The sequence below is a fragment of the Lagopus muta genome, chromosome 1 (assembly GCF_023343835.1).
Source record: "Lagopus muta isolate bLagMut1 chromosome 1, bLagMut1 primary, whole genome shotgun sequence".
In the NCBI taxonomy this organism is placed as follows: Eukaryota; Metazoa; Chordata; class Aves; order Galliformes; family Phasianidae; genus Lagopus; species Lagopus muta.
In genome coordinates this window covers 191,096,251-191,109,063 of record NC_064433.1, presented here as the reverse complement: position 1 = coordinate 191,109,063, position 12,813 = coordinate 191,096,251, and the positions used below count along the sequence as shown (strand labels likewise).

Genomic DNA, 12,813 nt, shown 5'->3' with positions numbered 1-12,813 from the left:
AACGTTTCATTTATTTCTTCCATTCTACAATGTTTGTTGTGAAGAATAGGAACGAGAAGCATTTCTCTTTGATATTGAGAACCAGGACAGATCTTGCTAACTTTGTATATCCAGTTAAACTGCAGAACCACAGAATGGCACAGGTTGGGAGGGACCTCAAGAGATCATTGAGTCCATTCCCCTGCTAAAGCAAGTTCCCTACAGTAGGTGGCAACGGTAGGTGGATGGATGGATCTTGAATATCTCCATAGAAGGAGACTCCACCATCTCTCTGGACAATCTGTCCCAGGGCTCCATCGCCCTTACTGTGAAGAACTTCTTCCACATGTTAGTATGGAACTTCCTATGTTCAAGTTTTAGGCCATTTCTCCTTGTCCTATTGCTACACACTACCAAGAAGAGCCTGACCTCATCCACTTACCTCCCACCTCCCTTCAGATAAACATTTATCAGATCTCTCAGTTGTCTTCTGAACATACCCAGGTTACTCAGCCTTTCCTCATACGGGTGGTGCTCCAGGCCCTCTCTCATCTTCATGGCCCTCCTCTGGACTCCTTCCAGGAGATCCCTGACTTTTGAACTGGGAAGCCCAGAACTGGATACAGCAGTCTAAATGCGGCCTCAGCAGGGCAGAGTAGAGGGGGAGGATCACCTCCCTTGACCTGCTGGCCACACTCTTTTTAATGCACCCCTGGATCCCATTGGCCTTCTTGGCCACAAAGGTTACACTGCCGGCTCATGGCCAACCTGCTGTCCACCAGGACCCCCGTGTCCTTCTGTGCAGAGCTCCTCTCCAGCTAACAGATTAATTACACAGATTTGAAGAAGCACACATTAACACACTGGAAACTTAACTCTTGTTTCTGATCGAGCAACTGCTTTCCTGTAGCTTAACCAAATGTTAACATTAGGGTAGTAACCAGGGTAAAATTACTTGGGATAACAAGCTTTTAGCTTCTCATAACCTAAGAAAAATCTTGTAACAAAATATTTCAGGTTGATACTAAGTAAAACCAATGCACAAACCACCAAGTCAGGCAAGATATTTAATATGTGCAATGACATGATAATAAGGAAGGAAAATGGGTTCTTTACTAGCAAAAATAACATGGTGGAGGCAGCTCACGACCACTTAATGTATAAATATTTTTGGATTTCAAATTGTTTCAACATAAGCTCATGCCTTCTTCAAGATTGTGAGGAAAAAGCCTGTATTTCTGATTCAAACTTAAAAGTAAAAATAAATAACATACACAGATTGTATTGACTTCAATCATGGCATTGCACAAAGTTGTTTTTTTTTTTTTCTTTTTGAAATTTTAATGTTAATAGAACAGGAAAAGTTGGGCAACAGTTGGGTACTCCACAAAAACATACAATGTCATATTTACAATACTATACAAAATGTACAGCATGAATAAAATTAATTGGAAAACAATTTATACATATCTCTCTTTTTATAAATAACTTGCACCTAAAGATGCACTATAAAAAAAAAGTAATATTTATCAGTGTTCACTTGATTTACTATGAACAGAAATGGTCTTTGATTGTTTTAAAGAGTCCTAATCTAAAACAGTAACTTTTAATCAAGTTCTGACACTGCCACAGCACAACATTTAAAATGTGAGAAAAGGCAGAAAACCTTGTGTAGATGCTTCTTCACCCTTTTTGGTGTCTTCATCTTCTATACTTGGGCTTTCACGTGATGAATTCTCCTGCTGAGAATTGTTTTTCAGCAGGGCAGGATCAATTTGTGCTTTCAGGAGCTCAAGGGTCTCGGCAAGCTCATTTCTGTTTCTGGATGATGGAAGAAAAAACATATTGTCTGATAAGCCACTTACTCACTCACCCCAGAGGGATTCATTAAAAATAAACAAACACCATCTGTTTAAATGAACACTGCCCTGAAAACCTTACACACGAGCACAGTGAAATGCCTGTCCTACCAGAGCAGCTGCAATTTTGCATTCAGAAATCTTCCAACTTCTCCACACCACAACCCAATCACTTTGCTTTGCAGGGTGTTATCTATCCAGACTCAAGTCCCGTTATTCTGGATCCAACCTGCTACCATTTATTATTTTTTATCTATTTATCCTTCTTTTACCAGTTCTCACTGAATCTCTTTGCAATTTCTTCTTAATGTGCTTAGAAAACAATATAGAGATGTCCAGAGGGCTCTGGCTATTTGTGTATCTCTATGTGCTTGAACATCAGTGCACTTTAACTCCTTGCACTGGATATCTAACTAGAAAAACCAAAACCTTAACAGATAATGAGTTTGAGTGTTGATTAAACAGGTTCTTTATTTTCAAAACAGACAAGAATCACAAGACTCTCACATTTCCTTTTCCAAAGTCAACATTCAACCACTAGATTCAATGAAAAAAAAGAAAGAAAGAAAAAAAAAAAAGGCTGGAAGTGCATCAAGCCTGACACACAGAATTACACAGGTTTAAAAGGATCTCAGATGTCATCATGCATTACTGTGTTTTTCTGCACTAAGTATGAGTGTCAGAACTTGCCCAGAGGAAGTCCCATTTCCTCTGCTTTCGGCATTGATCCCTGGAGTCCAGAATGTAGGAAAATGATAAATGCTGCTCAGCAATTGGTTGGCTTGTTTAGATGCATTTCCTTTATTCACCCACAACAGCTGTCTCAATTTCAGTGGTGGTAAGGCTTATCACTTTATGGCCCTTTGACAGTGGTTTAAAACATTCTGTACGACTAACCTGGACACTGAGCTTTGGATATTTAAGTAAGCTATACAAATTAAATTTATGTTTATTTATAAACATGAAAATTAAAAATTTAGATTAAAATTTTGGAAATTAAAATATACAAGCAGAAGAATAAAAATAATATACATGATGTAACTTCTTAAGATCTATTCTTACACCTCGATGTATTAATTTAGTCAGAGTTGATGCTGCTGGGCCCAGTTTAAAATCCTCTTGCAATTAATTAGTCAAAAGAAAAATAAGTTTACATGGAGATGAACTAAAAACAGATAACTGTTTTAGATATGAAATATATGTATATATGTAGAACTAATTATTTTTCTATTAACGTCCATGCATCCTGTGCATAAAGAGGGATACGACAAAGTATTTAACCTAAATCACAAAAATCCATAAGTCTGAGGTTAAACTATCACTAAAATATTATCAGACCAAATATGAAGCAACAGAGACCCAGGGGCACTGAGTCATGCACATGTCACTCTGCATCACCATCATGTACCTCAACTTGAGTTATCTATGAGCTGAATTCTGCTCCAGGAAGGGCTCTGTACCCATTGGGATGGTCAGCAATGCTTTTACTTCCATGAAGTTCAAATCGCAACGTAATCCTCATAAGAACAGAACTGTCCACTTATAACTGTCTTCTTAGGACAGAAGTTAAAGAAGGAACAGTTCCCCTCCATCTCCAAAGGGAAGAAGTGTGACAGGAGGCATTGTCCTTTTTTTCTCTCGGCACCCTTTCCATATATCCTTTGTAGCTTAATTGAGCACAGAAGTCATTAGCTACCATGTACAAATCTGTGAGATATTTCTGGACTATTTTTTCATTAAATCACATATTTGCAGGCAGAAAATCCCACTGTAAGTGAGAAATGGAGACTGAGTGAAATGAATTTCTGAACTCCAGTCACATATAGCCACAAGAATCCCACCCTACAAAACATTGGGAAAAAAAGGGAGAAAAAAAAAAAAAGGAATACCTAACAATGCACTTCCATGTGGATCCATCCTGGTCATCCTGTTCTTCTATGTACATCCTGACATTATGCTCCTGGTCCAGCTGATACCAATACATCAGTCCATCCTTGTCTCGACCAATAGGCTGAAGGCGCATGGCATCAGCATCCTCCTCATTAATTATATTCTTAAACTTCAGATTGTCATCAAATTGACATTCACAGAGATACTGAAAAAAACGAGAAAGTGGAAAGAATGTTAGAACATAAAAACATAAAGAGAAATAATACGTGGAAGTATAAGTAAGAAAAGTAAGCACGATGTTGTTTGGGCCTGTCCCACTACAAAGAACAACAGTCCTGTTCCAAGATCAGCTCCAGATTGAATACATCCAGGTATGGGTCAGCCAAGTGAAATCTGCAAGATGCTTCAGTGAGTGAGAAAGTCAAATCTCTAAGATATCCAAGCGAGTAAGGAAAAAGACAATTAGAAACTTAGCTGAATGCATACCTTCAGAATCCCCAGTTTGCATTCGACGCTCATTTCTAGGTATCCTTTTTTTTCCATCTCCCAAGCCCAAGTGCTGTTGAATTCTTGGCATATCTGTCACAAAGAAAACACTGAGATTAGTAGGCTTAGTGAATAAAAGGAACTTTCAACTTTTATATTAATAGTACCTTACTGCACTAAAATTACACGTGATGTTGTCAGGACTGTAAGTCAAAAAGTCTTGAACAAAAAAAAAGAAAACTAGGATAGGCCAGAAAGCACTGGCAAAACTCCATGGAAGAATATATCACTGAGACCCTGACACCAGCTACTTTAAAACTCTTACGTTTGGCAGCACAACTCTGATCTGTGAAGTTATTCTCATCTTTGCTACGCAAAAGCTTCCATTTTTCTGTATATTTAGAAAATAAATTCTGTTGAGAAGATGTGATTTCTTAGCATATCTTTACAGCACTTAGCACATCAGTTGCTGAGCCCCCTTGGGATCCTGCTGTCCTACAACTGCAGATAAATGAGACTTACACTCTTTGTTGTGGAATTATCGGGCATAATAGCTTGGCCCTCGAGTCATTTGATAAATATTTTAAAATATTTTAAGTGCAGCCAGCCTCAATTTACTAAAAGCAAATAAGTTCCATGCATTCAAGAGGAAAAAAGCACAGAACATGAAAAAAGCAGCAAGAAAGGACGAAGACTGAATCACAGGAACCTCCAATAACAGCAGCACAGAAGGAATTCCCTCTCCTCCCTGAAGGAGTCAAATGTGCTTAAAAGAACTCATGGAAAGGAGAAACACAGCAGGAGCTCTCAATCAAAGCTGCAGCAGTGAGAACTCCAACCTGTTCAGGTGGGAATACCCATCAGAAGGAGGCAGGAGTTTAGCACAGCCACATCTCCAGTTGAGAATACTTTGAAGTGCCACCCCTGAATCACAGCCATCCAAATCAGCACATCCTCTGCACTGCAGTCCACAAGGAGCCAAAGCTCTGCTGAGCAAACTCAATCAGAACTCAATAGCCTGCCACTCACCAAATTCTCAAATACATGATGTTATCACTAGGCTACTGAACAACTCGGAAACCACACATGAAAGCAGCTTTCTCTGGAAACAGAAGGAAAAATGACACTAAATTTCCCCACTAGATGTACTGCACAACTCAGCGTGGGCTACAACCAAAGAGGTGTTCTCCCTCCTCTGTCCCCACGGCCACACTACTCCCAGTACTGACACGAGTTCTTCACTGGCCTAAGTGTAAGTTAGTTAAAGCAGGTAAAATAGCAGAAAGCTACTTCTTTTTGTTATGGAGAGCTGCTTCTCTGCTGGCTCTGTTGCCTAAACTGGCTCGCTCTGGGGTAAGCTTCAAGAGCACCAAGAAAGGGAAATGTGGGACCATGCTTGTTGGCATCAGCTTGCAATTAGGTTGGCTCAGCCACACCATAAATCACACTCTGACTTTGTGACCTACAGGAATGGTGAAGACGTGCTCCGATAACAAGGAATTGTGCTGAGGAGCAGTTTTCCCTAATCTGAGGCTAAGGCATTAACACAGGTCCTCCTCTGGCACAAAGCTCACAGCAAGAGAAGCAATTGTTCCTCAAGCACTAAACAAGCTTATTCTGCTTTCTCCTTCATTTTCAGTACTGGAACACAAAGAACTCTGGGCAACTGTACATCAAACCCCTGCTCAGGGCAAGAGCCAGTCACTGCTCATTGCTTGCTCATTAAGTATGAAAGCAATAATGAGAAGTTTCATGTGCTTCAGAAGCGTATCATTGTCAAAGCAACAACTCAAGAGACATACGAGTTGATAAAGCATCTGTTCAGACTGAAACGACTACATTTTGACAATCAAAAACCAGATGATCACGCTTTCTACTGACAAGTACTGTCACAGCCCTGAACTACAGATCCCACTGACATGGACACCGTCTCAATATCAGTCTCTGACTTCACAGAAAGGACATTTCACACCAAACAAAAGCCTGCTGCTCATGGGAACAGCTGCTTTCTCCACACTGAAGAGCAGTCAGTAGCTCCATACCCTGCGAAAAAGATGTCAGGATGTCTCTCAAACATTTTCCAAGCAGCTACAGCAGCATCCAACACTTCCTATAAGCTCACTCCACACTTTCACTGAAATCAATGAAAAGAGGAAGGTGACAAACATAGCAGAGGAGTCTGCCTACGTGGGACTACCGAGCCCTGAACTCTGAACAACTGGGGCAGAACGGTGTGGTCAGTGCTGAAGGCTTTGAATTCACCAGCCCAGAGAAATTCTATCTGTATAAAAACACAAAATATGTTTGACAAGAGCCAGTGAAAGCATTCTGTTGGGAGACAGAGCAGTCTGAATGAATTCAGTTACACGCTTCCCAAAGCAGCTAAGCTGGCCAGTTCCTCTCAGCTGTTAAAACATGCAGGACAAACCCTTTCTTCCCTTCACTCATACACAACCACGCTTCCTACTGGAGAAATTCAGACCCTGAAACCCTACAGCCATCTGCTTCCAAAAAGAGCAGTATGTAGGCTGGTGAGGCAAAACTGGGTGGTTCACCACCAGGACATACAAGGGAAAGAGCTTTCAACTGCAGTGTTCACTTCCTAGTCAAGAACACTGCAGATATCTCCCAAGAACACTCTCAATGGTTCCACATGCTTTCCATTTTTCCTGGCTTTTGGGACATTTCCCAGAGCTCTTCCTTGTTTTTCTAAACTAATTACACCCTTTTGAAATGGGGGCAATATTAGCATACCTCTCTCATTAGTTATATTCAAATTCCTTTGTTCTCGAGATTCCTTTGAACCACTGGCTAGAATAAGTATCAAGTTAAATGAAGTAGAAGTTATTACTGCTTGCTTGGTCTCAACAGGGGCAGGTGGAAAGGTTTCTTCAGCGCTCTCCCTCCATGCTGAAGGAGGATTTTCCAGACTATTCCCTCATATACTTGTTTTCTCCCCGTTTTCTGCTTACCATACAACTGCTTCAGTGGGATTTATATGCCCCCTGCTCAGGGTTAGGTTTCCACAGCTTGCTGGAATGGCTTCTGGGTATGTTAACAGATTGAATACAATGCAGTATTCACAGTACTTGGTGATATGTGAACACACAGAAGGTGCACACATCACATTATTAGCTCAAAACAGCATCATAAATGCTTTACAGCTGGTGAAGAGGTCAGATCTCACCTTAGGCCCTTCAGCAGGCTATTTCTTGACACAGCCCTGGTGGTCTCACACACATCATTATTTTAAGGCTATTTTACACAAACCTCAAGGCAAACTCCTACCCCAGTAAATATGATAGATAGCACTAAGGGGGGCAAACTGGGACTGGATCTGCTAACATCATTATTTGTTTTGCTGCCATCACCACAATGCTGTATTTCTAAGACAGATGCAATCATGGTTGTGCAGACAATACTGAGGACAGGTTGGATGGGGTCCTGGGGAACCTGACCTAATGCTGGTAACACTGCCCATGGCAGCAGGGTTGGAACCAGATGATCTCAGAGGTTTCTTCCGTCCCAAACCATTCAGTGATTCTGTGATGACTCTAAGACTACATTTTGGCATGTGGAATAAGATATCCAGAGTGCCAAACTCCAAATTTTGAGCATTGTCTGTTTTTATTTTCTGAAGCAGTGTAAATTGTTTGAAATAAAAACTGTTCACACATAAGGTAGCAACAAAGGCACAGCCATAGATAGAATTAGGTAAAAAAAATGGGATGTTCTATTTTTACTGATGTTATACTGATTTTATCTTAGCTGTACCATTGTGAGCATGCTGATCTAAATCACTGCAATGTTCTCATTTAATATTAGCACATGGTACAAGAGCTCTGTATGGTTACTCTCAACCAACTTATTTTAAAATGAATAGTTACCATGTTAATTTCCCTGCTCAATGTAGTCTGTTCGCAGGCTATTAAATCTGCTTCTACACTGAAAGCCTTAATGCTCAGAAAGTTTCTTTCTAGCAAGCATGAAGGTGCACACTCTTATACATGCAGGAGATAACGTTTATTTTTAGAGATTTTTGTGCAAGTCTAGGCAGCCTGAAAGTTAAGCTGGGATCTTATGCAACTGAAGTCTGGGCATGCACATCGGTGTTGGCCACAGCAGAGCCCAAGGCTCACTATAATTCATACCAGGGATTGCTGACACAACAGCTCATCATAAGCATATTCCAGCAGTGCAGAATAATACAACATGCATATTGTACCTTGATCAAATATTTTTCCCATCTGTCTGCTGTGACAGACTTCCCAATCTTTCTCATCAGTTTCAAGTGAAGCTCCACCAATTCTTTTGGAACTGCAGCATTGAGAGAGAGAAAAAAAAAAAAAGAAGTTATGAAGCCTGGTGCAAATACACTTCAATGCTAAACACTGATAACACAGTGAAAAACAGAAATTGTAATAAAACATAGTAACTTCAAGTCTGCTAGGAGCAGCTCTGTAACTCTCAGGCACTGGAATGGGCTGCCCAGGGAGGTGGTGGAGTCACCGACCCTGGAGGTGTTCAAGGAACGTTTGGACGCTGTGTTTTGGGATATGGCTTAGTGAGAACTGTTGGTGATGGGTGAATGGTTGGACTGGATGATCTTGCAGGTCCTTTCCAACCTTGGTGATTCTGTGATAAAATAACAACAGCAGGATGAAAGTAGTTGCATAGCTCTTTTTGTTTAGATTTACATCTACGATGATCATTGCCCTTCCTGTGTTGAGCCAGGAAGGCTCCAACCAACCATCATTTGTCCTTCGTTGAACCAGGAATTCCACCTCAATGACAAATACACCAAACTCTTGGCAGTGTTACACTAAAAACTGCACAGGACCCGTGTCAGTCAAACATCTATGGACACAACACCTCCTGACTGCCAGCAGCACACCTGCAGCTGCCTCCAGAAATGCAGAAGGTATCTGTGCCATGCCTGGAATATCGCTGAATCCCAACTATTTTTGGCTGGATGCAAGCTATGGGGGAAATGTTCTAGGAACTTTATCCTCACGGACACAACCTTGCTATGTATTTAAACTCCTTTGTGCTGGACGGACAGAGAGAGGAACCCAAGATTTGAAGAGCGAGGGATGGAGGCCAGAAGTGCTGCTGAGCACAGCTGCACGAGTGCAGGCACAGAATCAATGCTTCCCACCCGAATTATAGCTTACTACACACTTCTCAAACACAGCTTCGACACCTCGCCTCACATCCGTGATTTGTAAATCAATCTGGCACCACCAAGTGGCAAATGTGCAGAACATCAATTTTATCAGTGGGAAACTTCTCTAACTTGAAAAAAAAAGAGGTGAATGAGAATTATGAATGCAACTACACGTGCTCAATGGAGAGAGCTGTCTCACAGTCTGTTGAGAAGAGCTTAAGGAAGTGAAATTTTTACTCCTTTCTTAGATGCTGTTTGCATACCCCTTTATTTTGTGAAAGCATTTTCGTTCAGCTCCACACACACACCTGAAGAGCTGAATTAAGAACTCTTACGATCGCTACTTACGTTTTTCTGCTCATTCAGCAGTATTCTTTGACACATGATAAACATCTGGGACATAAAACACCTTCATTCTAAAGCAGACGTTACTGAGATACTTCTTTTCCTGGTCTTTTCAATCTTTGAGTCTCTTTGTGAATCCTTCCATTATTTGACTTGATTTCACCTCACTGATGTCTTTCAAATGCCTCTGTTTTCAGGTGAGTGTGAGTTGGTAAAGCATCAGTTTGTTGAAGATGCTTGCTTTAATTTCAGAAGATCATTGCTGCTGGTTTGCAGCCAGCAAGTTAATACACAACCACAGTTCCCATTAAATACAGAAAGAATCAGCCTGGTAGCCATAAAGAGACCTCCCATAAACCTAAGCAATTCTCAGGCAACGACTCCAGGCCAGTCCATACCTCTTCTCTTTCACTCAGTTACTATTGTTTCCATTACCACTGCACACTGAAGAAACTTCACACATCTCCTCCTTGATTCTCCCCAAAATTGGTGCATTTCACAACTTTAAACCACCACATATCTTAAAAAGAATGAGATCAAAAGGTCTTAACCCCAATGGATGCTGAGCATTTGGCACCAACAAAATTAAGCCCAAAGCACTTTATACACATGAGCAATTCTATCAAAGGCAACTCATACAATTAAACCTCAGCTTGTGTTTGTGTAACGTGGAACTGAGCCAGAATATTCAAAACCTTGCTGGATCAAAGCTTCTGTTCTGCTTTTTTTTTCTTTCTTCTTTTTAATCAAATCTCTCTTCATAGGTACGTATTGATTGGAATCCTGGCTTAAGGAAGCACGACTGATTTGTTCTAAATAATCAAATTCCCAGTCACCAGAAAGTCTTTGCCTCAGAAGAAATGGGAAATTCAGACCCTGGAAAGTGCTTTGGTACATTCATCCTCGGGCAGCACCTACTGCCACCTCACTCCTTTCCCAAGGTTTTAGCATTTCAGGTCCTGCACTTCTGGGATCTTGGTGATGTACTCACACAGTTACTTTCACAAAGAACCTTCACAGCATTTTGAACCCTTTATACATGTATTTATCATCACTTCTGTTTTTTTAATGCACTGTAACAGTCTTCATGGAGAGAGGAGGTGTTAGGAAGGCTGAAGAGTGATGGAAGATCCATCCATAGGCAGAGCACCCAGTTGGAAACAAGGGGAAGTGCACCAGCAAATCAGACCATCTCAGCAACACACTGGACCTGCATGGCTTTAAACTTGCTTACCTGTGCTCAGAAGATGAAGTTCCAGGAAGAGAGAGATTGATAAGGATCATTTTTACAATACTCCTCTGATGCTACTTGGAATAGATTCAAAATAAGGAACATAAGATGCAATTACTCCTGGGTAATCACTCATTCACTTTTCTTAAGTTTCACATAAGGAAGGAAAAATTCATGCAATCTTCCTTGAAGAACAGTCATTTCTGGTAAAGCTATTGCCAAAATAGTGTGACAGTGTACACCAACATGTGAATGACATACCCAGATGTTCAAAAAGCATTGGTTTCTCTGCAAAGCAATATAGTAGCTCTCTAAAATCATGAGGCCCAACTTGACAGAGTACACTTCAGTGGTAGAGAAGACTTAGGACTCCAAGTGCAAGGCTAACGAAAAAGTGTGCTATTTTAAAAGAAAAAATGCCTGTTTTAGGAAAACTTGTAAAATTAAGCCACGGCCATCTGCTAGATATTCAAAAATATAGATTTATCATGGGAAGAAGAAATGAGTCAGAAAGAATGAGTCATTGGGTACAGAATTTTTGGACTTCTGGTGCAGTTCAGGCAATTCTGTCAAGTCCTGCACTTTCCTGGAAGGCATGCCCCTGTCTGGGCATCAGCAAACATCTTCTGAACATCATCCATCCCAGCATTTCAGGGAGTGTTCCCTCCATCAGTTATTGCTAATAAACTTGGAAAAGACAAAAAAAATCTCAATGGAGAAGAAGAAATAGGAACACAGGGAAGACCTGTCACCTGCTTAGAAAAGCCTCAGCTTCAGCACCAGCATAGAGCTGGCTGTGGTTACCCATCAACACCTCCCCACACAACCTCACCTGACCTCCTGTCATCTTCCCTGCCAAAATTAACCCACTCCTAGCTGAATGAAACCAGAAGAAATAATGGAGGAAAACAGAAAAAGCAGCACAAGGCCCCGGGCCTGGAGGAGCAGGGGGAAGGGAGCAAGAAGCAACATTTTGGGATGCAAAAGCAGCTGACAGTTTGCATGCTTTGCAAATACAAACAGGTCCTCCCAGTTATACCAGTAAACCCTTTTACTATGCTAACTTCCTGTGCTATGCGAAAGAAAAAAAAGTGAATCCAAAGATAAACTGGGCAAGTATTTCCATTAACAGTTTGCACCTTTCTGTCTTCCTCCCTTGGCTGATTTCAGATGACACGACTGCTGTGACCTCAGCATGGTAGGACTTCACTGTCAAATAAAACCTTGCTAAGCATGCGGGCAGTTGAGATCAATGGGATCATGAATATCTCCCACCTCTTCTGCTAGCTCGCCATATTCAATCATATAAAACTGATATGTGTGTAGTAGCACCCTATGTTAGCAATTTAATGGCAAGCAAATATCAGTCAGCTTCTACCATCCTGAAGGTCCTTTCCAAGCTGAGCAATTCTGTGATGTTCCAATCTCCTCCACTGCCAGCTGGAGGGATCAGGACCAGAGCACCCAAACAGACAAGAGACCACATTTCAAACAACTTCGCTATTTTCTATTTTTGTGTGCACAAATCTGAAGGCCCGTGAGCAGTTTGGGGTGGCAAACACCACGACATCCATGTTAGTTGCAACCAAAGGTAAGTTCTCCATTGGATCGGTTGGAGTGGTTGGATTTTAGGAAAAAAATGTTCTCAGAAAGAGTAGTGATGCATTGCAAAGGCTGCCCAGGGAGCTGGCAGTCACTGATGCTGGAGGTGTTCAAGAAAAGGATAAATGTGGCACTGATGCTGGCCATGGACTGAGGGCTATGGCTAGTGGGCTTGGTGGAGATGGGTTGAACAGTTGAACTAGATGATCTCAGTGGTCTTTTCCAACCTTAAGGATGCAATTATTCTACAGGAA

At 41.2% G+C, this 12,813-nt stretch overlaps 1 protein-coding gene across 1 annotated transcript in view; it reads right to left on the bottom strand.

Moving 5' to 3' along the window:
* RSF1 (remodeling and spacing factor 1) overlaps positions 1-12,813 on the bottom strand; it is a 60,540-nt gene that overhangs the window by 31,520 nt on the left and 16,207 nt on the right. The window contains exons 2-5 of the mRNA XM_048933332.1: positions 8,440-8,531; positions 4,215-4,307; positions 3,728-3,933; positions 1,646-1,800 (exon numbers count right to left, since the gene is read on the bottom strand). Of these exons, the coding sequence (XP_048789289.1) occupies positions 1,646-1,800; positions 3,728-3,933; positions 4,215-4,307; positions 8,440-8,531 (546 nt within the window). The remainder of the gene's footprint in view (positions 1-1,645; positions 1,801-3,727; positions 3,934-4,214; positions 4,308-8,439; positions 8,532-12,813) is intronic.